We start from the raw sequence: 25,375 nt of genomic DNA, 5'->3' as shown, positions 1-25,375 counted from the left end.
TCCCTGAGGCCTGGCCTCCTTTCCCTGCCCCAGACGAGTACGTGGCCAGCCTGCACCTGCCCACGTTCGACGCGCACCTGACGGAGCTGACGGACGAGCAGGCCAAGTACCTGGGGCTCAACAAGAACGGACCCTTCAAGCCCAACTACTACAGGTGCCCTCCAGCCCTGTCCCCTCCCTGTCCCTCCCAGCCTTCTCCTCCTCCCTGTCCCTCCCAGCCCTGTCCCCTCCCAGTGCCCTCCCAGCCTTCTCCTCCTCCCTGTGCCCTCCCAGCCCTCTGCTCCTGCCCCGGCGTGGGTGACACCTGTGGGGGCAGAGGGGACAGGGTTTAACCCCCCCGTCCCGAGGCGATTCCGAGGGCTCTCGGCTCAGTCCCGGTGCAGCAGCAGGAAGGGGATGGCGCACTTGGAGCAGTGACAGGAGCTCTTGGCAGGACAGGAGCCCTTTGTGGTGGCAGCAGCTGTCACCCAGACGTGGCAGATGCCAGCGCGATGCCACCGGCTCGGTGGCAGCTTTATTTTTGAAGTCTGACGGAGGATGAGGTGGCACAGAGCAGCCTTGGGCCCAGCTCCCACAGGCTCAGCTCCACGGCTCCTTCCTAAGCACGGGCTGGGCAGATCCCCAAAATAATAATAATTTTCAGTAGGAGCCCTGGATCGCTTCCCTTTCCACATTTTTTAGCCAGCACTGCCATGGATTTCCACTGTGAAAATGGAATGGCTTTGCACAAAAGTGGATCTGCTTGGGAGGGTGAAGCCCAGATCCTTTTTCTGCAGGAAAAGGGATTTTCTTGGCTGGCAGAGAGCACCAGAACACTCCCGGTTTGGGGATTGCTGGGTTTTCCCACATCCTGAGCTTTTTTCCTTGCAAAATCCTGGTGCTTCCTCGTGGCTGTGGAGGAATTCCCTCTGGTTCAGTTCTCTGTGCCTGGTTTTGGTGTCTGGCATGGCCCTGCCTTGTTGGGAGCGAGGTTTGTCCCTGTTTTGGTGCCTGGCATGGCCCAGCCTTGTGGGGAGCGAGGTTTGTCCTGGAGAGGTCGGGATCCTTTGAGGGTCTCAGGGAATTCCCTGCCCTGAGGGGGAGCCACGACCCCTCCAACCTCCCGTGGACACCTTGGAGGCAGCGAGGACCAAGTCCCTTCCTCAGCCATTTCTGTCCTTGGCGTCTCCCCCTCCCAAAATCCACCGTGGTGATGCCGGGGCAGCTTCTGCTCCCTTCCCCGCTCACCAAAGCCCCGTTTTTCCATCTTTTCCCAGATATTGAGTTCCCGCCGCCGCGTCCCGGAGAATCGCGAGGAACTGCGACAACACCCGAGTCTTTCTCAACTACTGTACAGGATGAAACCGCGCAAGCTTCCCACGCTAGAGCCGGGCTTGCTGCCATAGTCGACAGTGTGTTTAGGTTATTTATTTATTAAATTAGGATACTGTTCATGTGGCCTCTGCCACTGGTGTTCGTCCTGCCGCGGGACTGGGAGACGCTGGATTTTCTTTCCGTTCCTTTCATTTTTCTCTTTGGGTTCGTTCTTTTCCGGGGCTGGGAGGACGGGGAAGGCGAGGAGGAATCGAGCCGTGGAATAGTCCCTTATCCCTGCTCTCCCTGCACACGGCGGGGCCCGGCCTGGGAGTCGCTTTTGGTTTCCTCCACGCCCCAGCGCTTCTCCGGCGGCGCCGGATGCCGCAGCCGGGGAATCTCCGGCGGTTTGACGACAGAGCCAAGATCCTCCTTGGCTCCGGGCGCTGCCGCCCTGCCGGGAGCCGCCTCGGGAATCTGGCTGGAGAAGCCTCTCCGTGTGCCCTGGAAGTGCCCGGGGCCGTGCCCAGCCGGGGAACCTCGCCTTAGCCCTGCCCGGAGCTGTGCCCAGGGCTCAGCGCCGGCCCGGGGAGAGCCCCGAGCTCCGCGCCGCTCCCCTGGCCACAGCCCCGCGGCGTTTTCCTGCTGCTGTCGTTCCGAGTGCCAACCTCTCTGGATCAACCAAAGTCGTGTTCCCGGCGGGGCCGGGGCAGCCCCGCCCGCCCACCGATGCTGCTGCCGCGCCGGCGGCTCTGGCCGCGCCAGGCAGAGCTCGCCGGCCGCCCGGCTGGGAGGACCCAGGTCCTTCTCCAGCTGAATTTCAGTCCTCATTGGAAGTTCGGAGTTTTATTTTCTGGTCATATTTGTATGAATCTGGAATTCCCCTTGGGAATGTATGAGACGTCCTCCGGAGCGACCCCCACGGATTCTGTGCGAGGGGAGAGTTCAGCATCACCAAAACCCTTTGGTCACCTCGACGTGTCAGAGCTGATGGAGAATAAATTTGCCAGAGTTCCCTGTTTTATCCCAAGATGTCCCACCTGAGCACAGGACAGCGTGACCCTTAGCAAGGTGACTTCCCAAGTGTCTGAGCGGAGTCACTTCTGTCCCTCACGTGGAGAACGTGATCCTTCTGAAACAAAACTGCCCGGCCCCGTGAGCACAGAAGCCTCTGTCCTCCCTGTTGGTTCCCGAGTCTCTCATCGGCTGCAGATCCGTGTTGTGTCCTCCTGGGCTTCTTTGCCATCATGGAGAACTGTTTAGTGGCAGCTCGTTCACGCACAAGGAAGGGAAAACAGGAATGACAGCCTCAAGTCCTTCCCACGGCTCTCCAGAGATTTGGAGGCAGGTTGGCCACAAGTCGCTCATCTCCAGAGCAAACGTTCCCATGTGCCGGCTTATTCCAAGTTTCTCTTTGAAATCTCTCAAAATCAGGAAGGAAAACCTTGAGAAGAGCTTGAGGAAACCTTGAAGAGACCTTGGGAAGGCGTCAGGGCTTTCAGAAGGCCTTGAGGAGACCTTCAGGCTTTGAGAAGCTTCCAGTAGACAGATCTCTAACCACAGACTCGAAATGATCTCTGCTCGTTCATTTTACCCAGATCCTGAGAATTTCTGGGAAGAATCCCCTGAGCTGTTTGAAACATCACACCCAGGTGTTCTCCCCGAGCTGGATCCTGGTCTGTGTGAGCCCCTGCTGTTCCCTGGGAGCTGCTCCTGGCCCAGGTGAGACGCGGCCGTGGGGTCACTGGGGCAGAGCAGCTCTGGGAAGAACAGGAATCCCATCCCAACCCAAGCACAGCCACTTCCCCCTGGAAAAGTCCCTTTCATCCCCACCCCTCATCCCCAGAGCCGTGTCCCACCCTGTGCCTGCTCTGCACAGCCCCAGATCCCTTGGTGCCCAGTTTTAACCCCCTTTTATCTTCCAGGTAGTTAGGAAGGGAAAAAAAAATAAATATATATATATATATTACTACTGAAATCCCAACTGGCTTTTCCCACCTCGATTTTTAAAGCTCTTCTCCATGTTCTGCTTCTCCTGTAAAAGCTTTTTGGCTCGCTTGGCTTTTTTCCTAATCAACCTGGAATCATATCTATGATCATCTCTAAATTAAACGTGTAATGGGGTTTGGTTTCTTTCATCTTTTTTTTTTTTTTAATGTAACGCATTTTTCAAGACTTAGGAAAAAGGAGATTTTAGGTAACACCAGCAAAATCGCATAAAGGAAATTAATTTTGTTCTGAACTTTAGAGATAATAATAAGACAAAACTCGTCATCAGCAGCGAGGAAACGAAAACGTCGCAACCGTAACATTTCAGAAGGATGTTTTAAATATTAATGTCTGAGTGATTGTATTAGATCAGCAATAAAGACTCTGTAATCTCAAAACACAAATAAAACATTGGAAAACTCAGCCTCTCCCGAGCATCCTTGGGGTCAGGCGGGGGCAGACCGGGATTTTGGGGGGAAAAGGAGGGCTCGGGGCTGTGGTGGGATGGGGGGCTGTCCCCTGAGCTCCTGCTGCTTCCAGACAGTTCCAGCGGGGGGAGCGGCTCCGGGGCCGCGTCCTTGGGGCAGCCGGAGCTGTTTGGGCTGCTGTGTCCTTGGAAGCGGCGCGGGAGCGATCCCGGTGCCGTTATCGGCTCCGGAGCAATCCCGTTACCGGCTCCGCTCCCGCCCTGCCGGGCAGAGCCGCCCACGCTGCCGCGGCGGCCGAGGGAAATTCGGCCCCAAACCCTTGGGGTCTCCAGCCTCGCAGAGGCTCTGAAGGGATGTGGGACGTGAGGGACACCGAGGTCGGGCACCCGGCACCTCCCCGGCCACAAACGTGCAGAGTCACCCCAAAAACAACCGCCCCCCTCTTTACTGGGTGTGGGAATGGAAACCGTGCTCCAGGGCCCCGGGAGCTGCCTGGCACCAGAACGGGGACGCCGGGCTGTGGACAGCCCGAGCTGCCGGGTGCTTCTGGGGCTGTCTTGGGGACGGGGACCTTCGGCCCTGCCTGTGCTGGGGCGGCTGCAGCCCCACAGGTGCCCCCGGCCCGTCCATGGGCACCCCCTCGGTACCCACGGGCACCTCTGGCACCACCGGCTCCTGCCCCGCTGCCCCCTGCAGGGACACCCCGCACCCCCACGGCAGCGTTCTGTATCCCAGCACTCCAAGGACACCCTACAAATCCTCCTTCCCCAGCATTCCCTGCTCCCAGCACCCCAGGGACCCCCCATAACTCCTCAGCATTCCCTGCTCCCAGCACCCCAGGGACCCCCCATAACTCCTCAGCATTCCCTGCTCCCAGCACCCCAGGGGCCCCCCAGGGACACCCCCTGTGTCCCCAGCCCCCAGGGACACCCCCTGTGTCCCCAGCCCTCCCATCCCGAGGGACCCCCGTGTCCCTCGACTCCCTCCGCCGTTACCCCCGGCCCCGCCCCATCCCGCTCCGGACCAATGGCGACGCGGGGGTGTGTCCGGAGCCCACGCCCCCGATCCCGGCGGACCAATGGGCGGGGCGGGGCGGGGCGGAGCCCGGCCCCCACGTGCTGGCGGCGGCCGCGGGATGGAGGCGGCGGGAGGCGGCGGAGCCCCGGGCCCGGGCAGGGCCCGCCCGGGACAGCCCCAACCCCAACCCCAACCCCAGACCCAGCCACAGACCCAGCCACAGCCGCAGCCCAAGGGCCGGGAGCTCTTCAGGAGCCAGCGCAAGGAGTCCGAGGTAAGAGCGCGGAGCTCGGTGCCGGCGCCCCCCGGGCTCCGCCGGGACCGGCTGTGGCGTAGGGGGTCCCTGCTCCGGGGCTGGGGCTCCTGCGGTAGGAGCCTTATCCAGGACTGGGGGAGCTCCCGGTCTTGGGGGTGCTCCCTGCCCCAAACCGGACGCTTTACGGGGGTGGCTTCAGCGTCCTGCGATGCCCAGCCCGGAGCGGGAGTCCCCAGGGGCGCTCCGCGGCACTGCCAGCTCCCCGCTCCACGCCCAGACCCAGCTGCAGAGTTTTGGGGTGCTGGCTCAGCCCCAGCACTGGCACCTCCCAGCCCCACGCCCAGAGCCGGCAGCAGGGTTTTGGGGTCCCACCTGGGCCCTGGGCTCCCCCACACTCTGCAGGCTCTCCTTTGCCCCTCACCAAGGTCCGGGTGCCGCTGTCCCCTCCTGCCCCGATAACCCCGGGGCACGGGGGAACCCCCAAACCCCGCTGGGCTGCCCTGCCCCAGCTGCGCCCGTGCGGCTTCGTGAGTGCCAGGCCGGGGAAGCAGGACCGGGATCGGGTCACCAGGATCCCACTGGGATCTGATGTTCCCGGCCACCGTACAGCCACCCTTGGGGCTCCCTAACCCCGGAAGGGTCCCTGGGAACGGTGTCCAAGTCGTGCCCCCAACTCGTGAATTTGGGGTTTGCTTTTCTCGCCTGGCTCGGTCTCGCAGAGCGGATTAGGGCTGCAGAAATTCCTCCCCGGCTTTAAGAGCCCGGGCCGCCCCGCCGGCTGGGCGGCAGAAATGGGCTGAGGAACCAGCCGGGCTCATCCCGGAGCCGCGCATCCTCCTGCCTCATCAATATTAATCGCCGCGATGCGCATCAGTTCCAGCCCGGCTGCCGAGGAGGGACGCTGAGACTCGGAACGGGGAATTATGTTAATTTCGTTGATTACCCATTCATGTGTTCCCTTACCCGGGGCAGGGCGGCGCGGTGCCGGCCTGGGGTCGTCTGGCTGCGGCTGCCTGCTCGCTGCCCCGCCGGAATCCTCCGGCGAAGTTTCATGCTCCAGTTCCTCATCCGCAGGGGAGGAGGGGGAGATCAGAACGGCAAAGCCCGGCCCCGAGAGCTGTCAGATCTGCGGTGCCGAGATCGGAGCTCAGGGATCCGCAGCATCCTCCCGCGGGCTTTTGCTTTGAACCAGCCCCGGGGTTTGTTTTTAGGGCGTGCAGGGCTCTGAAATGCATCAAACGTTCAGCGGCATTTTGTGTCGTGCCTTTGCTTTCCCTGGGATTTGAGAAATGCTGTTTTTACACACGGCTTCCACATTTCCCCTGTGCTTGAAGCGGCCCCGCACGGACTCCCCGCTCGAGACCCATCCCTGCGAGCGCTGCTCCGGCGGCTGGAGCAGCTTTGGCGCAAAGGCTGCGAGCGCTGGCAGCCATCCCGCATCCCAAAATATCCCCAGGGATGTGCCAGCCCCCTCCTAACCCCATCCCGCTCTCCGCAGGGCTCCGTGGATTGTCCCAACCTGGAATTCGAGTACGGGGATGCCGACGGCCACGGCGCTGAGCTGGCAGGTGAAGCAGGCTTTGGGTGCTGCGTTGTTATTTACAGGTGCCCGGCAGGCAGGGAAAATGAAAATCCCTCCGGGATGGGGGATGGACACTCAGTGGCGCCGTCCCTGCAGTGGCAGCAAGCGGGGTTTGTTATTACAGAGCCACTCGCTCCCTGGGGACGCAGAAGGGACGCGCGGGGACACGGGGACTGCCCAGGGCACAGCGCGGGGTGGCAGGAGGGCGGAGTGTCCGGTGACAGAGCCAGGCGGGAGGTGGCACCCTTTATCGGGCGGGTCTGTCCTTGTCGCCTGTGTCCCCGCTGTGTGGCGGCTCCAGCTGCCTCTGCTCCCTAACCCCCGGTGCCGAGCGTGTCCGGAGAAAATGGGGTTATTTTTAGCTCCGTGTATCTCAGCTGCACACGCTGGCCTGGCAAAAACACATTTCCTCTGCAAGGGATCCTTCCTCCTTCCCTGCAGGATCACTTCAGTCCTCCGTGGTGCTGCTCAGCACCTCAGGACTGTAGGGATTCTGTGGGAACAGGTAGGAATCCTACGGGAGCAGGTAGGAATTCTGTGGGAACAGGCAGGAATTACAAAGAGCAGGTGCAACATCGTGTCCCTCCAAGTCCAGCCCCTATTTGCAGGACCCAAAATGTCCGAGCTGCTGGCTGGGGGATCAGTGCAGGTCCTGCCTGGGTGTTCCTGCATTCCCTTCATTCCCAAACTGCTTAAGTGAGACCCAAAATGTCCCCTCAAAAACCCCAATGAAATTACAAGTGCAGCTGGAGCAGGAGCTGGGAGCAGCCCAGCCAGGACACGGGGATGAAGGGGCTGGGTTTGGTGGCATTGGGTGGCCACAAGGTGCCCTTGGAGCTGCAGGAGGGCTCAGGGACCAGTTTGGGTCTCTGTCCCCTGTCTGCCTGGGTGCCAGGGATGCTTCCCAAGGAATTTGGGAATGAGGAGGAGGGTGAAGGCTCTCCATGTCCCTGCTGATCCCTGTCTCCACCAGAGCTGTACAGCTACACCGAGGAGCCTGAGCTGAGCCACAACAGGAGATGCTTCGAGGAGGATTTTCACACTCAAGGTACCAGCTCTGGGCTCAGCACCCCTGGCTTGGGGCAAGAGCAGGACCCCCAGGGAATCACTCAGGGACTCGTGTCCCTTTGCAGTGCCGGACAGGAGGTGGCTGGAGCTGGACAGGGCTCAGCAGAAGGCCTACGTCATGCGCCTGCTGGATGGGCTGGAGGTGGTCAACAGGGACAAGAGGCTCAGAGTAGCACGGGCCATCCTGTACCTGGCACAGGGTAAGGACACGTCCCCTGTGGCTGGATGTGGCCTCGGATCTGCTGCTGTGGGGGTTTGGGAGAAGTCTTTCTTGGGGTTGTGCCAGGTTGTGAAGTGAAGCTCCTGCCTGGGGTGGTCCTGTGGACTTCAGGGGTTCAAAGGCAGATCCTCCCTCACCAGTGTTTCTCTCTGGGGCCTCTGCAGGTGTCTTTGGGGACTGTGATAATGAAGGTGATGTCCTGCACTGGTCTCGGCACAACAGCTTCCTCCTGTACCAGCTGGGAACCTTCTCCGCCTTCCTGGAGCTTCTCAACATGGAGATTGAGTGAGAGGACTGCCCACCTCTCCCTCCTTGTCCTCTTCTTCACTGCATTCTTTCTTCTCACCCCTCCACTTCTTCGACTTGATGCCCTTGGAGGTCTTTCCCAACCAGAATGATTCTGTGATTCTCTGCTTTCTCTCCTTTTCTTCCATTCAGTTTGCTCTCCTCCTCTTCATCTTCTTCCTCCCCACTTTCCTCACCTTCTTCTTCCATCCTCCTCTTTCTCTTCTACCTCCACTTTCTCCTCATCTTCTCACCTTCCTCCTTTTCATCTTATTTCTCCTCACCCTTTTCCTCTTCCTCTTTTTTCTTCTCATCCTCCTGCTCCTCCTCTTCATTTTTCTCCTCATCCTTCTCACCTTCCTCCTTTTCATCTTCCTTCTCCCTATCTCCTCACCCTTTTCTCCTCATCCTCCTCCTCTTCATCTTCTTTCACCCCATCCTCCTCACACTCTTCTTCAACCCTCTTCACCCTCCTCTTCATCCTCTTTCTCCCCATCCTCCTCCTCCTCCCCGGGAGGTGCCACAGCCGTGTCACATGCCCTGGTGTGGCATTCCCAGCGCTGCAGCCGTGTCTCGCTGGGGATGAGGGGGCTGGCTCTGAGCTGGTCCCTCTCCTGCAGGAACAGCCAGGCCTGCAGCAGCGCCCTGAGGAAGCCGGCCATCTCCCTGGCCGACAGCACGGAGCTCAGGTACCCCTCGGTGCTGGGAGGGTGTGGGACACCTCTGGGGACAGAGTGGCCTCACGCCTGCCTGCTGTGCTGTGCTGTGCTGTCCCGGCAGGGTGCTGCTCAGTGTCATGTACCTGATGGTGGAGAACATCCGTGTGGAGCAGGAGACGGATCCCCCCGAGTGGAAAACCTGCCGGGAGACCTTCAGGATGGAGCTGAGTGAGCCCCAAGTTCAGTGTGCCCTGTGGAGGTCCCTTTGCCGTGCTGGACCAGCAGGGAGAGCTCAGGGATGGGGGATCAGCTCTGACCCAGTCCTGGTCCCTTCTGCTCAGGTTTCCCTGTGCACACTGAGGAGCCCTTTGCTCTGCTGCTCTTCACGATGGTCACCAAGTTCTGCAGCGGCCACGCTCCACACTTCCCCATGAAGAAGGTCCTGCTCCTGCTCTGGAAGGTGCTCCTGGTGAGTGCAAACCCTTCCTTGCTGCAGAAATTCTGATTCTGGAGCAGTGCTGCTGCAGCCTGGAGGCTCCCCACCATTCAACCCAACCATGATGGGGTTATTTAGGATGGCACCAGGAGCTGACACAAGGAAACAGTTCCTTCTGGGATGAGTGGGCCGAGGGCGTGGGATGGGGGTGGAATCTGGAGAACGAACCAGTGTCGTGGTGCCTTCACCTCAGCTCTCCCTGCTGATGGCCCCAGCTGGGAGCTGCCCGGGAGGGCTGGGTGTCCTGTGGGTGCTCCGTGTGTGTCCCGTGTGTGCTCCGTGTGTGTCCCGTGGGTGCTCCGTGTGTGTCCCGTGTGTGTCCCGTGTGTGTCCCGTGTGTGCTCCGTGTGTATCCCGTGTGTGTCCCGTGGGTGCCCCGTGTGTGTCCCGTGTGTGTCCCGTGGGTGCTCCGTGCTCTCCCCTCTCTGTCCCCAGTTCACGCTGGGCGGGTTCGAGGCGCTGCAGGCCATGAAGGTGCGGCGGCGGGAGGAGCTGGGGCTGCCGCCCCTGCCCGAGGACAGCATCCAGGTGGTGCGGGGGATGCGTGCGGCCTCCCCGCCCACCTACGCCATCGAGCTGGTGGAGCAGCAGCAGCAGCAGCAGCAGCAGCAGCAGCAGCAGAAGCGGAGCCACCGCAGCCGCAGGGTGAGAGCGGGACCGTCCTCCCGGGCCGGCAGGAGGAGCCAGGAGTGCTCGTGGTTGTGGTTCCCTTTCCCCCCCCCCCCGAGTGCTCCGGTGTTTTCCAGTTCTAGGCTTAAGGAATTGTTTGGGTTGGAAGGGACCTTGAGGACCATTCAGTTCCAAATGACACCGTCCATTAGATCAGGTTTCTCACAGCTCCAGCCAAGCTGGCCTTGGACACTGCCAGGGATCCAGGGGCAGCCACAGCTGCTCTGGCAATTCCAGCCCAACCCCTCCCCACCCTCCCAGCCAGGAATTCCTCATTGCCAAGATCCCATCCATGGCTGCCCTCTGTCCTGTCCCTGCAGACCTTGTCCCCAGTCCCTCTGCAGCTCTCCTGGAGCCCCTGCAGGCCCTGCCAGGGCTCTGAGCTCTCCCTGGATCCTTCTCCTCTCCAAGTGAGCACCCCCAGCTCTCCCAGCCTGGATCCCTGGGAGCTGAGGGGCTCCAGCCCTGGAGCAGCTCTGGGGTCTCCTCTGGGCTCTCCAGCAGCTCCAGGTGCTGCTGCTGTGCCCAGGGCTGGGGCAGCTCTGCAGGTGGGTCTCACCTGAGGGGGCACAGGGTGGGGTCCTGAGGAGAAGGATCCCACAGAGCCCCTGCTGAAGTGCAGGAATGGCACAGGAGCAGAAGGGAGCCGGCACGGGCCGGGCTGAGCCGGGGCTCTGATCCCAGCCTCAGGAGTTCTGCTGCTCCAGCCAGGAGCTCACACCAGTGCCTGCCTCTCCTCTCCAGGCTATAAATATCCCGGGTGGCCCTGTGTGTCCCGTGTGTGCTCCGTGTGTGTCCCGTGTGTGTCCCGTGTGTGTCCCGTGGGTGCTCCGTGCTCTCCCCTCTCTGTCCCCAGTTCACGCTGGGCGGGTTCGAGGCGCTGCAGGCCATGAAGGTGCGGCGGCGGGAGGAGCTGGGGCTGCCGCCCCTGCCCGAGGACAGCATCCAGGTGGTGCGGGGGATGCGTGCGGCCTCCCCGCCCACCTACGCCATCGAGCTGGTGGAGCAGCAGCAGCAGCAGCAGCAGCAGCAGCAGCAGAAGCGGAGCCACCGCAGCCGCAGGGGGAGAGCGGGACCGTCCTCCCGGGCCGGCAGGAGGAGCCAGGAGTGCTCGTGGTTGTGGTTCCCTTTCCCCCCCCCCCCGAGTGCTCCGGTGTTTTCCAGTTCTAGGCTTAAGGAATTGTTTGGGTTGGAAGGGACCTTGAGGACCATTCAGTTCCAAATGACACCGTCCATTAGATCAGGTTTCTCACAGCCCCGTGTGTGTCCCGTGTGTGTCCCGTGGGTGCTCCGTGCTCTCCCCTCTCTGTCCCCAGTTCACGCTGGGCGGGTTCGAGGCGCTGCAGGCCATGAAGGTGCGGCGGCGGGAGGAGCTGGGGCTGCCGCCCCTGCCCGAGGACAGCATCCAGGTGGTGCGGGGGATGCGTGCGGCCTCCCCGCCCACCTACGCCATCGAGCTGGTGGAGCAGCAGCAGCAGCAGCAGCAGCAGCAGCAGCAGCAGAAGCGGAGCCACCGCAGCCGCAGGGTGAGAGCGGGACCGTCCTCCCGGGCCGGGCCGGGTTTCCAGCAGCACCGGCAGGAGGAGCCAGGAGTGCTCGTGGTTGTGGTTCCCTTTCCCCCCCGTTCTGCAGGTGGGTCTCACCTGAGCACAGGGACAGGATCCCTCTCCCCTGTTGCCCATGCTGGGGGGATTTTGGGCTCTCAGTACACGTGGTCGGAGCATGTTCAATTTTTCATCCACCAATTTCAACTGCAACAGATCAGCCCCATGGGGTGTTTGATCCAGAGGAAGCCAGAGGACATCCTGACCTTATGGCAAAGGGCTGATAAGCACCAGGGAGCAAACTGCTCACAGCAAGTTCTTTTTTTAGCTCTGCTCTTGGAGTTGCTGTGTTGTGTTCTGAGGTTGGAAATGCCTTTTGCTAAGGAAGAGATGTCAGATGGAAACCCCAAAAGTTAAGGTGAAAAACGGGGTTGTACCTCCTAGAGCAGCAAGGTTAGAGGCACAGAAGGAATTATTCTTGTGCAGGCTTTGGTGGCAACAGCTAGGAGGGAAATCCTTACCTGAGGAACATCTGAGAGCGTGATCCTTTCAGGATGGAGAGATCTGGTGCCAGCACCTGAGGGGGAAATAAAATCCTTGAAGTGACTTGAATATTTCCTTCCCCTTGTGCTGCAGCCCCTGATGAAGCAAGACAGTTTGGATATCTACAACGAGAGAGATCCCTTCAAGAACGACGAAGGAGGGGTTGATGAGGAGGAGAGCGACGACGTGGACAGCGGGATCGAGGGGGAGCTGGACCTGCTGGAGCGGGACGCGATCATCGCCGCCGTGCCGGCTCAGCGCCCGCCCATCGAGAGGGTGTCCTTCCCCAAGGGGCTCCCCTGGGCCCCCAAAGTCAGGTAAAGCCACCTGGTGTCACCTCCCCCCTCCCCAGACCTGCCTGTCCTGGAGTTCATTGCAGTTTTTGGGAAGTTTTTTGGCCCCTGGGAGGTTGAACTGAAGTGACTCCACTTCTCTTTTTGTCAGGTCCTTTCTAGATTGGCCACTTGCCACATTTGTTGTGTAAATTCTGGGGAAGAGCTCAGCTAAACCCAGCCCAAACAAATAAATGGGCAAACCAACCAACTTATTGGTCAATAAGTGGAGATCCAGTTTTGGATATGTACTGGGAAGGAGGCTGTGCTGGGGTGCTGTGGGAGCAGGGTCAGCTTTGCCAGCCAGGTCCCAGTGGGTCTTGGTAGCACAAAGTCCTTGACTAATCATCTTGGGAGCTGGACAGTGACACCTTGTCGGGTGAGTAGGACCCCTCTGTTGGCAGCTGAAGCCTTTTTTAGTGGCAGAGAAAAACACCTAAGGATAAAGGAGTTGGTTTGGTGCCTTTCCTTCCTAAGGCAGCTATCCACACATGAAATGAGGGAATGTTAGGAAAAGAGGGTGAAAACCTCTGCCCCTTTCCCTCTGATCCATGTGAGGGGTTTTTCTTTGCTGTTTATCCCAAGCCTAGATTTAATCCAGTATCTTCAAAACACAGGAGCAAATAGATATTTTTGAGATAGGAGCAGGGTTAAGTCAGTCTGTCCAGAGCATTCCTAGCAGAAACACAGCAGGAATTGGTTTCCCACATGGATCTCCATGGTGGTGCTGTGATGCTCCACGTCCCTTAACACTCTCAGCTTTGCAGTCCAATGGCTGCTGCTTTCTTTGGCTGCTGGCTGGAAATCCAGCTGGATTCCTTTCTGTCCAGGAGAGCCTTGGCTCACAGCTCATGTCCTGCTTGTAGTGCAGAGCTGCCGAGCAGTTCCCATGAAAGATGCCCAAGGTGGACAAGATGTCAGCTTGTTGTTGGAGCAGCGTGTGCTCTGACAGACCGTGGAGACAACATTTGTTCTCTCAGAGCCAGCAGATGCTCCTTGGAGATGTGTGTGAGGAGCACAGGAGGTGGATACAAAGGTGCTGGTTGCAGAAATCTCTCCGTCTACTCGCACGTTCCCATGGAGTTGCAAAAAAATACAAATGGTTTAGGTTTTCCCCAGCCAGTGAGGGCAAAGGTGGCTTTTGCCCACTGCTTTTGAGGTCTCTAGAAATCTGTCTGAGGTTGTGATCTTGTACGTGGCTGTTTTCCAACCTTCTCCTTGTTTTTGTCTCTCCGCTGCTCCATCAGACAGAAAGACATCGAGCATTTCCTGGAAGCAAGCAGGAACAAATTCATCGGGTTCACGCTGGGACAGTGAGTGTTTCATCCACAAAATCTGCCCTGTAGCCTCCATCAGTGGGGGTTGGGTGGTGGGAGGTGTGCACAAAGCTCAGGTTTTCCCAGCTCAAGAGATGCTCAGGATGAGGCAGTGCTGGGTTTGCCAGAGCTGCAGCAATGAAAGCAGTGCTAGAAAAACATGTTCCTGGAGACACTGGTCCCCAGGGACCTCTTTCTATTAAAAATCAGACCTAGCCCAGAATAAGTGACCGCTGGCCCAAGCCAGGAACGGGTTTGATGTGAAAGGCAGCTGAGCCACTTTGGTATCCACAGCAAATTACCCAGTTTGTGACTAAATCAAGCTGCGGGTGCAGAGTCATCCTGGGACAGGCCCAGCAGGGTACATTCATTTTTAGGTGCAGTGCTGGGCTCAGACTGGCTCCACCCTATTTCTGATGTCATCTGATTTCACCCAAATTCTGAATCAGATTTGATTTCACCCCAATTCTTCACCCTGATGTCTCTCCTGTCTCGTGCAGGCTGTCTCCTGTCTCGTGATGGGGAGCAGGTGGGAGGGCAGCAGCTCTGGCCAACACCTCTCCCAATTCCTGACCCATCTGAGATGCATTCAGCAGACTCCAGGCTCCCTCTTTTACCTGTTATGACATGGAAATGTTTGAGCATGGATCTCCTTCCCAGTACTGACCTTCTTTCCTCTCCCCCAGGGACACCGAAACCCTGATAGGGCTCCCTCGGCCGATCCATGAGAGTGTGAAGACCCTGAAGCAGGTGAGATGGTGGCTCCATGCATGGCATGGGATATCCACCACGTGGATCCTCCTGGCCACCCTCCCTGAAACACAGTTACTGCAGGGAGTAAAAAGTTGGGTGCCACAGGAAAAGCTTTTGGAGCTTCTTCCAGGAACTGAGGAAAAAATTAAAAACTGAGTCCTCAAGAAGCCTCTCCAGGATTTTTACTTTCCCTTTATCCAAGGTGCAGCATTCCTGTTTCCTGACAAGTGCCCGCTGTGTGTTTTGAAGGAGACACTTTCAGAGCTGGGTTTGGACATACATTCCCAAACGTGCTGTTCCCAGGGGGAAGCACAGCCAGCCTCAGCTCCTGCAGTGCTCCACAGGGAATGAGATCCTTCCTGAGGCCACCTGACCCTATCCAAGGTCTGGGTTGTCCTTTGGAGGTGATTGTCCCTCTAATTCCTTACAGCTCCTAGAAGGAGCAGGTGCAAGTAACCACAGGCAGGAGGTGTGAGGGGACAGAGGGATGTCCCACACAGGGATGAGTTGCTGTGACCTGCACACCTCACTGGGATGTTGCTGTGACCATTGCTGGCCGTGTTTCCTCCTTCAGCTGTGACACTGCTCTGCCTCTGTCTGTGTGTTTTGCCAGCACAAGTACGTTTCCATCTCGGATGTCCAGATCAAGAACGAGGAGGAGCTGGAGAAGTGCCCCATGTCTCTGGTAAGAAGGAAGCTGCTTCCCCCTATCACCAGAGAGAAGGTGGGAGGCTTCTAAGGTGTCAAAGTAAATCCATGCTTATTTTTGCTTCATTTTCCCTTGTTTTTAATGCTTCTCTGCCCTAGGGGGAAGAGGAAGTGCAAGAAACCCCTTGTGAAGTGTTGTATCGAGCAATGTTGTACAATCTCCCCCAGTACATGGTAAGCCCCCATTCCTTAAAAGGAAGGAAGAGCTCTGGAGTAGGGAATGGTGCCAGTCTGGGAGCTGCAGAGCTCAGCACACGAGGGTGTTCAGGACCTGCATGGTGAGATTTTGGTGGGAATCCTGAGCACAGCTGGGAGGAAAGTACAGTCCAAGAGGAGGGATTCAGAGGATTCTGAGATGCTGATTGGGTCTCGTGGGCTCTGTGGGGAGAGACAGAGATTTAAGTGCATTTAAACTCCTTGTGCTGTTTTACCCACCCTACCAGAGCTCAGGCACGTGTGATGCCTTAGGTTAAGGATCAAACAGAGCTGCTGAGCTCCCCACATTGTCCTGTCTGCCAGAGGTTGAGTGTGGTCTGGTGAAACCCTGTAGAGTTGGCTTGGAGTTGTCCAGTTTTGGCAAGTGAAGGAGAAGGAAGGAATTCCCTTTCCTGGACCATCCCTCACACCTGCCCTCTCCTGCAGATTGCTTTGCTGAAGATCCTCCTGGCTGCTGCACCCACCTCCAAGGCCAAGACTGACTCCATCAACATCCTGGCAGACGTGTTGCCTGAAGAGATGCCGTAAGTCCCTCACCAGGTGGCCACCAGCCATCCCAGCCTGGCCACCAAGTCTTGGACCAAGCAGGAGAGCCAATAGGTTTGGGGGGCTCCAGATTTGGGGGATCTGTTTGGGTAGGTGTAAATTACAGTTGGCACCAGGGCAGAGCTGTGAAAGCCAAGGAAGTGATGCTGAAATGATTTGAGTGCAGCCACTCCAAGCTACGTGGCACAAATTATAAAATCCTGCTAATTGATCCAAATCATAAAGATTTGTCAGCATATAGGAGGTGTCTTCCCTACCACTCCACCAGGATTCCTGGTGGAAGGCAATCCACCTTTTTTCCCTCCTTTTTGAACGCATGTTGGCATCACCAGCTGGGACGGGTGGAAATGGGAGTCCTGTGGGCAGCGAAGGTGCTTGGTTTTGTAGAGCTCATCCAGAAGGAGAGCTCCACAGTCCCTTGTGCTCCCTGCTGCCCTTGTTTCCCTCCACCCAGCATCACGGTCCTGCAGAGCATGAAGCTGGGCATGGATGTGAACAGGCACAAGGAGATCATCGTGAAGAGCATCTCGGCGTTGCTGCTGCTGCTCCTCAAGCACTTCAAGCTGAACCACATCTACCAGGTGGGCCCAGAGGAAGGGATGGCCATTGCCCAGCTGGGCTTGAAGGTCCTGATAAACCCTCTCCTGGAAGGCTTTTGGGAAGAGTTTCCATGAGGAGTGTATCACATTTCCATAGCTCCAGGATTTGTGCAGGGCCGCTCAGGTTGGGATAACCCCGCTGTGCTTTGACAACACCTTTTCTACTCACGTGGCAGGAGCTTTTAGACTTCTGGGAATATCCATTCAGGTTAAATTTAGGAAAAAGCATGAGCCTCCTTGGCAGAAGGGGGAAGAGGAAGGGGATTAGGCAAGACTCTCTTTTGCTCTGTCATCTCCAGTGCCCAGAAATAGTGCTGGGAAGGACCTCACGAGGTCACCTAATCTGGTTTTGGCAGGATCAGGTTCTTGGGGCTCCAGTTTCAACACAGGCAGGAGATCTGGGTCATAGTTGCAATCTGATTTTTGTTCCCAATGTGATTTTTGTTCCATCTGCATGGCACCACTCAAACTGCACCCACTCCAGGGCTTTCCTTGGTTAAAAAAACCCAAGGACTAATATGAGCTGTGGCCCAATTTTCCACTCATTCTGCAAGTCAAACAATTAATGTTTTCTGATTTTTTTCTGTTAAAGCTTTCAGCACGCTACAAATCCCTCTGCATTACAAAACCCACTGATATTTAACTGAGGATAAATATAAATCCACGTATTGGATTGGGTAAAATGAAACCAACTCCCACATTTTTACAATCCTACATTTGTTCTGCTCCCCCCTCCCCACATCCCTTCATTAATTTTTCTCACTTCAAAGCGGCTCCTCTCCTTTCTTCCCCCAGGCAGGAGGGCCATTGCAGCCTGCTGCTGAGCCTGGAGAAAGCTGCAGGGTTTCCTGAATCCCCCTGATTCTGCTTTTCTTTATGTCTGATCTGGGTGATTTTGTTCTTTTTGTGACAAAGGTGGTCTCAGGGAGCACCATGAGAACTCCAGCAGGTCCGAAATGAAGGAATCACTGAACCACAGAATGGTTTGTGTTGGGAGGGTCAATTACTCACCAGCACATCCCAGTGCTGTGTCATCTGTGGTGCTGTGTCATCTGTGGCGTGCCAGTGCCGACAGCTGGCACCAGGCTGAGATGAGAACAAACTGTTCCTTCCCTCTCAAACTGGAGATCTGGATGGAGAGGCATGGGAAGGGCAGGACGGGATAGGATTGGGTTTTGCTGCAGTTTGTATCTTTAGAGGACGGGAGAGATTTGTTGTGTTATTGAACTGCAGAGTGGTTTGGGTTGGAAGGGACCTTGAAGACCATTTAATGCTTTAAGGGAGAGAGGAATTAAAAGCAAGTAGGAAAACAGGGATATTGTTTCAGTCAAAATTTCTAAGGGAACTGGGATTAGTGTGTGAGAGCAATAGGATTTCTTGTATTTTCTCATGTAATAGCTACAACTCCTTCCCTCTTCCCCACACACTGTTTTGCCAGATTTAATTTTGAAAAGCCATGAGGTGCAGCTATTCCCAAAGCACTGCCATGAAGTGTGCCTGTCCTCTCTGTGGAAAATGGAATTTTCCAGCTGCTGTGCGTGACACAGACCTTACACAGCAAACTTCAGGGACAGAAGGGTCTGTGAGGTGTCTGGGGCAAACCATGCCAAGTGCTTTGCTTTTGACTGGGAAGAGGTTTCCATTGCCAGGTGGTGCTCCCAGCTGTCCCAGCCAACGCTGACCTGTTTCCCTTCTCTCCCCCAGTTTGAGTACGTGTCCCAACACCTGGTGTTTGCCAACTGCATCCCGCTGATCCTGAAATTCTTCAACCAGAACATCATGTCTTACATCACTGCCAAAAACAGGTACAGCCCCTGGTGGGGGACAGAGAGGTGATGGGGCAGGAAGGCTTCGTGCCTGGGGAGCCCTGGTGTCCAGGTGACCTCACACGGCTTTGGGGTGTCCTGTCCACTACAGAAATATGTGGAGGGAGCAAATCCCTTTGGCATGGTGAGGATGAGTGGATGCTGGGTTTCCAATCTGAGTGGGCTGCTGAAACAGTACTAAAATAAAATAGGCTTAATCTTTAAAATAAAGTAGTTTTCATCTTCACGTGGACTCCTGAGGAGCCATCCAGTGCCACTGAGCATCTCTGGGCCACAGCTTCATCAAGGCCAGATGGGGTAGGATCTTCCAGGTATTTCCCACTTTTTGCAGCTGTAATTCAGCTTTCCTGACTCCTTCAGGTTTTCCATAGCTGGCACTGCCTTTTGCTGCTGATCTGAGAGAGGCACCAGCCCCGTTGTGAGCATGGCACTGGCTGGACCACCATGGATCAGAGACCTGAGACAGCACAGATCTGTCACAGCTCACCAGGGCAGGATTTCTCTGTTTGGAGAGGAGCTCCCCAGGGATGTTGGAATGATAAAAAGATCCTTTTTCTTCCTTTTTGATGCTCTTTTTGTTGCTCTTCAGCTGCGTGTGTAGGCTGGTCTGTCTCCTGCACGGTATGGTTGTGTCTGTGTGAGGAGGCACACATAGAAAAATAGGAAGTAATATGTTGATCCTCCTGCTGTAAATATTTCCACTTTTGGTTCTGTGCTTTAAGTGAGGAGGAAATGTGTGCCAGGAGCACTCAGCTCCCTCCTCTGCTCTGAGATGGAGGTTTCACAGGTAGGATACGCACCTGTGAGTCGGGTGGGATGTGCAGCTGGACACTCTGAGCCAGGGAGGTGTAAACTCCAGTTCTGGGTGTATTTAATTGACTACTTTTACAAATTCTATAGGCCTGGAGGCCTTTGAAAAAACTGATATTCTGAATGTTCACTCACCATGAATTTTCTTGCTGCTAACCAAATGCCTCCCTGTGAACCTCAGATCTATTTTGTTTACTTTTTCCCCCCTTTTTAAATATGCATATGAATAACTCATCTGTCCTGTCTTAATGGATCCAAACCCTTCGAGTCCTTGTTAATGCACTCAGGATGGAGCTTTGGAGCCAGGAGGCATCGATGTGCTCCATTAAGCTGAGGGCTGAGGCAGTGCTGGGGCTGGGATCCCGTTTGGAGGGAGCCCCGTCAGCACGGCCGCTTCACCTGCTGGAGATGGGATCGTTCCCCACCCAAATCCCTTGTTGCATTTCCAGGCACAGAGCAGGAAGAATGTTACAGATTCCTGGGCATGATCATACAGATCACCTTAAAAATTTCCCTCATGTTAATTGGTTGCTAACGAGCCCCTTCTTTCCTGTTTTCTGCAGCATCTCCGTCCTGGATTATCCGCATTGCACGGTCTGTGACTTGCCTGAGCTCACAGCAGAAAGTCTGGTAAGCAGCACAGAAAGAGCAATCCTGGCCACAAAAACCCTATGTTACAGCATGAGGAAGGATTTGGGTTTTCTGTTCTCTGTCTTCTTTTTCTGTAGCCCCCAGCCTTTCCGAAATTAGACTTTTTTCCCCTCCAGGCTTGAAAAATCCCTCCCATCACTATTCTGAGTCACTGTCAGCTGTGGGGAAGTGGGGAAGAGGCACTGCTGGTGTTGGGCACCCCATAGAAATAGCTGGGCTTAGAGTTTTCCCTTTGATAGAACAGAATCACAGGATTCCAGGATCATTGTGGTTGGAAAAGACCTCCAGGATCATCAGATCCAATCTTTGATCAAACACCACCTTGTCCCCAGCTCAGAGCCCTGAGTGCCACATCCAGAAATTCCTTGGGCACCTCCAGGGATGGGCACTCCAAAACTCCCTGGGCAGCCCCTCCAAGGCCTGATCACCCTTTTCCTAAGGAATTCTTCCCGATGTTCAACCTGAGACTCCCCTGGCACAATTTGAGGCTGTTTACTCTTGTTCTGACCAGACAAGACTCTTCTGCTTTGAAAGATAATTTACCCAGAGGCTGTTGCCTCCCAGCTTTCAGTTGCTCTGAGCACTCTTGTCCTATGAGATACCAGTTTAAGGAATGAACCAAATTCCCCACAGAGAGGAGCCTTAAGTATTCCAGAGACTGGCCAGAGGATGGGCTGGGCAAATACACAGACTGCAGATGGGATAATAACGCTGGCAGGCTCATAAATACAGTAATTCCAGTGCAGAGGAGGTTGACAGGGGAAGGCTTTGGAGTTAACAGGGAATAATGGACAGGGAATGGAGACCCTGAATCATTGAGAAGGATCCTGAACAAATCCAGTCCAGGATGATCTCATGGTGCTGCTGCAATCTGAGGCCTGTGCTGTTTTTCTTAGGTGTATAAAGGTCAAAATCATCAGAGAGAAGGATTTTCCCCAGGTCCACAGGCTGCTGAAGGCTGGGTGTCCCCATCCAGCCCTGCCAGACTCCAGCGTATCCTGGATCAATGGGGACATCTAGTGACGCTTCTCTGAGGGTTTCATGGCTCGTGTAATCCTCACAATCTGCCTTAAGGCTGCAGGAGAAAACTGAACGTTTTTAGGGAAAATATTCCCAGTAGGGTCTGGACAGTTTGAGAGCTGTCACACTCAAGGACAGCACTTTTCACTTTCCTCCAGCAGACATGGATGTTATCCTCAAGGAGAGCAATTTAATTAGAAAATATGCAGAAATCAACTTGAATTTTACCATGAGGGTCCATCTTTGGGAGGATACCCATGAAGTAAGGATTTAATAGGAATTAGACACACCCTGGTACTCGAGGCATAAGTTTGTGCACATATTTATATTTCTTCAGCCAGCACTTCATGCGTTGTTTTATCTTTTTTTTTTACCACTCTGATGAGTGATTTCAACATTCCAGCTAACACACTTCTTAGAGATGTCACAGATGATTCTGCTCTCAGTGGGCTGAGCACAGTGATGTGTGTTTGGTTATCCCAAGGAGAACCAGGCATCTAGTGACGCTTCTCTGAGGGTTTCATGGCTCGTGTAATCCTCACAATCTGCCTTAAGGCTGCAGGAGAAAACTGAACGTTTTTAGGGAAAATATTCCCAGTAGGGTCTGGACAGTTTGAGAGCTGTCACACTCAAGGACAGCACTTTTCACTTTCCTCCAGCAGACATGGATGTTATCCTCAAGGAGAGCAATTTAATTAGAAAATATGCAGAAATCAACTTGAATTTTACCATGAGGGTCCATCTTTGGGAGGGAACACGTGGAAGTAAGGATTTAATAGGAATTAGATACACCTTGGTACTCGAGGCAGACGTTTGTGCACATATTGATATTTCTTCAGCCAGCACTTCATGCATTGTTTTATCTTTTTTTTTTACCACTCTGATGAGTGATTTCAACATTCCAGCTAACACACTTCTTAGAGATGTCACAGATGATTCTGCTCTCAGTGGGCTGAGCACAGTGATGTGTGTTTGGTTATCCCAAGGAGAACCAGGATGAGTCCAGCACTGCTGTCCCCACCCAGGGTAAATCAGGAGTGGCTGAGGTGCTGGGGGATTCAAATCCTGGCCAGTCCCCACCTCCCCTCTCCTGTCACCCCAGAGGGGTCTGCAAAGGGCTTAACCCACCCCTTTGAAGGGGTATTAAAGTCTGTGTGGCCCGTTCCCTCCTTCCATAAATCTGATGGAAAGACCCTCCCCTCCTTGAATCTACAGAGACATCATCAGACTGGTGACAAACAAATCTATCAGCCTAAGAAATGGATGTGGCTTATTCCACTGGGGTCTTTGGGAAATTTACGTGGTGCAGAGGGCGCAGGTTAGGCCTGGGCACGATGTGACACTGCAGGAGCAATGCAGTTGGGGACCCCCAAAGCACCAGACGGCATCCACGAGCGCCTCAGTGGCATCCTGGTGACATTGTGGTGACATCCCACCGCTGGCTGCCTCTCGGGCATTGGCAGGGGCTGCCCAGAGAGGTTTGGAGTGCCCATCCCTGGAGGTGTCCCTGGATGTGGCCCTCAGGGCTCTGGGCTGGGGACAAGGTGGGAATCAGGCACAGCTTGGACTCGATGGCCTTGGAGGTTTTTTCCAGCCTCAGGGATTCCTGATTCTGCCTGGCACTTGCCTTTAAAAGCCCAGGGGTTGTGCTGGTGGGATTTTCTTGGGTAAATCTGCTTTCAAACCCCTCCCAAGCGTGCCCAAATCCTGGAATGGGTTGAGTTTTTGCCCCGAGTTAAGAAGGCTGTAGCTGGCTGTGAGTGGTTTATAAATTCAGCAGCCCTTGTTTTGCACTAATCCCCAAACAGGATTTTTGTGGGACATTTCTCCTATGCTTGGAGTTGTTCAAACACTGAGCAAGTTACTGCAGTGGTGGAATTAAATCTCAAAGTGCCACTGGCAGCATTTCCACAAGCTGGAGCTGGGGTGTTTACAGTTACCTAATATTTAAAACAATGTCTCAGCAGCACCTAAGCTGGAGGGGATTTTTGTTACAGAAAGGTCTCATCCTCTTGATACAAACGTTGCTATTTGTCATCCTGTGTTGATTTGTGACTTCCTTTTACTGGAAATGTGTGCTCTGAGCGTGAATTAATTGATACAGTTACCAAAAGCAGTGGTGATCAGGCTGAAATTTTCTCTCTGGCTGAAAACAAAGAATACAAATCTACCACAAAATGTATTTCCCATGATGGAATAATGGGATTTATCCCATTATTAGTTCTTACTCTAAATTAAAAGCAGATTAAAGATTGGAGTGTTTCAGAATGGTTTTCCCCAGAATCTGCTGATGATAAATAACCCAAGTGAGGAGGAAGCTCTGCTGCTTGTCCTTCCTCAGAAATAAGACTTGTGCAGACAATAAAAATAAAGATTTCTGCCTAAGGACATCTCCGCGGCAGTGCTGATGAACGCTGTGGTCAGGATTGCACTTCTCCCCGTGCAGGAAGCTGGAGACAACAACCAGTTCTGCTGGAGGAATTTGTTCTCCTGCATTAACTTGCTGAGGATCCTCAACAAGCTGACCAAGTGGAAACACTCGAGGACAATGGTAAGGGGGTGTCCCCTCCCCCTGAGACCCTCCAGCATTTCACCTGGAGCATCTCCCTGGCTCCACACAGCGGGTTCAGCCCAGCCTTGTGCTCAGGGTTCCTCGTGGAAGTGCTGGAGCTTCTACTCTTCATCATCTTCCCTTTTTCCATTCACAGATTGAGCCTTAAATGCAGAAATAGTTTTTCTCCTGCAAATAACATTATTTCTGTGACCCTCAAGCCCCGTGCAGAGCGTGCTGGTTGTGCTGAACGCTCCTGTTCTCCCTCCTGGGGGTTTGTGGTGTACGAGGCCCAGGTGCTGGTGCCCACCTCAGCCCAGGCAGCGTTTGTTTGTGTGGCTCCCCGAGCACTCTGCGTTGATGGGTGTTGATTCCCTGGCAGATGCTGGTGGTGTTTAAATCAGCCCCCATCCTGAAGCGGGCTCTGAAGGTGAAGCAGGCCATGATGCAGCTCTACGTGCTCAAGCTGCTGAAAATCCAGACCAAGTACCTGGGGCGCCAGTGGAGGAAGAGCAACATGAAGACCATGTCAGCCATCTACCAGAAGGTGCGGCACCGCATGAACGACGACTGGGCCTACGGCAACGGTGAGTCCTGCCCGGCCTCGTGCCTCTGCCCTGCAGTCTGCTTCACTTGGCTTCAAACCTCTAAAATTGCTGTCACTCCTGGGGATTTCTCCCAGATGTTTCATGGTGCCATTCTGCACCGTCAGGTTTACAGCTCGTGAAAATACTGGGATTCTTTTCATATCATCAGTTTATATAATATGACGTAATGTCGTGGTTATTGCAGCTTTTCAATATCATTCATAGTTATGTTTGCTCAAATTTTTAAAAAATGGTGGTTAGGAGCTCATAATGAGCTCATTGGGTTTTAAATGTTTTAAATCTTGATCCCTGCTTCAGTGGTCAGCAGAGATTTTCAGTAAAAGTGGTGGGTTTTTTGTCAAAAAAGCAGGGCTGGGTAATTATAGAGAGTACTTAAAGCAGGAATTACATTTTTATGGGATATCTTAAATAGTCCTTAATGCAGGAGTAATTACATTTTTATGGGATATCTTAAATGAAAATGCACACATAATGGGATTTGGTTAGGAATAATAATAATTAGGAGTGACTCTGGTTAATTCACATGAAACCTCCAGCCTTTCTTTTGCTCAAACCTTGTCAGAGCGGTGCTTGCCGCACTATCTGGGTGTTGTTCCTCCTCCACTGCAGACATCGACGCCAGGCCGTGGGATTTCCAGGCTGAGGAATGCACGCTGAGGGCCAACATCGAAGCCTTCAACAGCCGCAGGTACGACAAGCCGCAGGACTCGGAGTTCGCCCCGGTGGACAACTGCCTGCAGAGCGTGCTGGGCCAGCGCCTGGAGCTGCCCGAGGACTTCCACTACTCCTACGAGCTGTGGCTGGAGCGGGAGGTGTTTTCACAGCCCATTCGCTGGGAAGAGCTGCTGCACTGCCAGTGACTGACTGCACTGCCAGTGACTGCACTGCCAGTGACTGCACTGCACTGCCAGTGACTGACTGCCAGTGACTGACTGCACTGCCAGTGACTGACTGCACTGCCAGTGACTGCACTGCGCTGCCAGTGACTGACTGCACTGCCAGTGACTGACTGCCAGTGACTGACTGCGCTGCCAGTGACTGACTGCACTGCCAGTGACTGCACTGCCAGTGACTGCACTGCCAGTGACTGACTGCACTGCCAGTGACTGCACTGCCAGTGACTGCACTGCCAGTGACTGACTGCACTGCCAGTGACTGACTGCCAGTGACTGACTGCACTGCCAGTGACTGCACTGCCAGTGACTGCACTGCTGCTCCCGAGGGCTGTCAGTGCCGCGGGCTGGGGTGGGTCGGGCGGGGTTTAAGCACAGCTGGGAAAACAAAATTAAACTTTTCAAAGAGACCAGGTCTCTGTATAAAGAGACGGACACCTCTTTTTGGAGGTCATCCTGTGACTCCTTGGAGACCGTAAAGCACGGGTTGCAGAGTG

At 55.1% G+C, this 25,375-nt stretch overlaps 2 protein-coding genes across 2 annotated transcripts in view; both read left to right on the top strand.

Moving 5' to 3' along the window:
* AHCYL2 (adenosylhomocysteinase like 2) overlaps positions 1-3,705 on the top strand; it is a 62,015-nt gene extending 58,310 nt beyond the window's left edge. Inside the window, exons 16-17 of the mRNA XM_041470202.1 lie at positions 34-154; positions 1,257-3,705. Coding sequence (XP_041326136.1) covers positions 34-154; positions 1,257-1,263 — 128 coding nt within the window. The 3' untranslated portion in view covers positions 1,264-3,705. The remainder of the gene's footprint in view (positions 1-33; positions 155-1,256) is intronic.
* Positions 3,706-4,773: 1,068 nt separating this feature from the next.
* On the top strand, positions 4,774-24,908 carry STRIP2 (striatin interacting protein 2). The gene is made up of 21 exons (XM_041470179.1): positions 4,774-5,001; positions 6,482-6,551; positions 7,539-7,613; positions 7,699-7,833; positions 8,018-8,138; positions 8,759-8,827; positions 8,919-9,025; positions 9,139-9,266; positions 9,729-9,938; positions 12,143-12,366; positions 13,629-13,694; positions 14,384-14,447; positions 15,064-15,135; positions 15,258-15,332; positions 15,801-15,898; positions 16,375-16,501; positions 18,224-18,324; positions 19,719-19,785; positions 23,273-23,377; positions 23,760-23,964; positions 24,595-24,908. Exons 1-21 carry the CDS (start codon positions 4,789-4,791, stop codon positions 24,843-24,845), a joined length of 2,583 nt encoding a protein of 860 aa, XP_041326113.1. The 5' UTR covers positions 4,774-4,788; the 3' UTR covers positions 24,846-24,908.
* The last annotated feature ends 467 nt before the right edge of the window (positions 24,909-25,375 follow it).

Source organism: Pyrgilauda ruficollis, unplaced genomic scaffold, assembly GCF_017590135.1.
Source record: "Pyrgilauda ruficollis isolate IOZ18807 unplaced genomic scaffold, ASM1759013v1 scaffold241, whole genome shotgun sequence".
Taxonomy (NCBI): Eukaryota; Metazoa; Chordata; class Aves; order Passeriformes; family Passeridae; genus Pyrgilauda; species Pyrgilauda ruficollis.
Note: the sequence above shows the minus strand (reverse complement) of the source record. Positions and strands in the feature narration are given on the sequence as shown.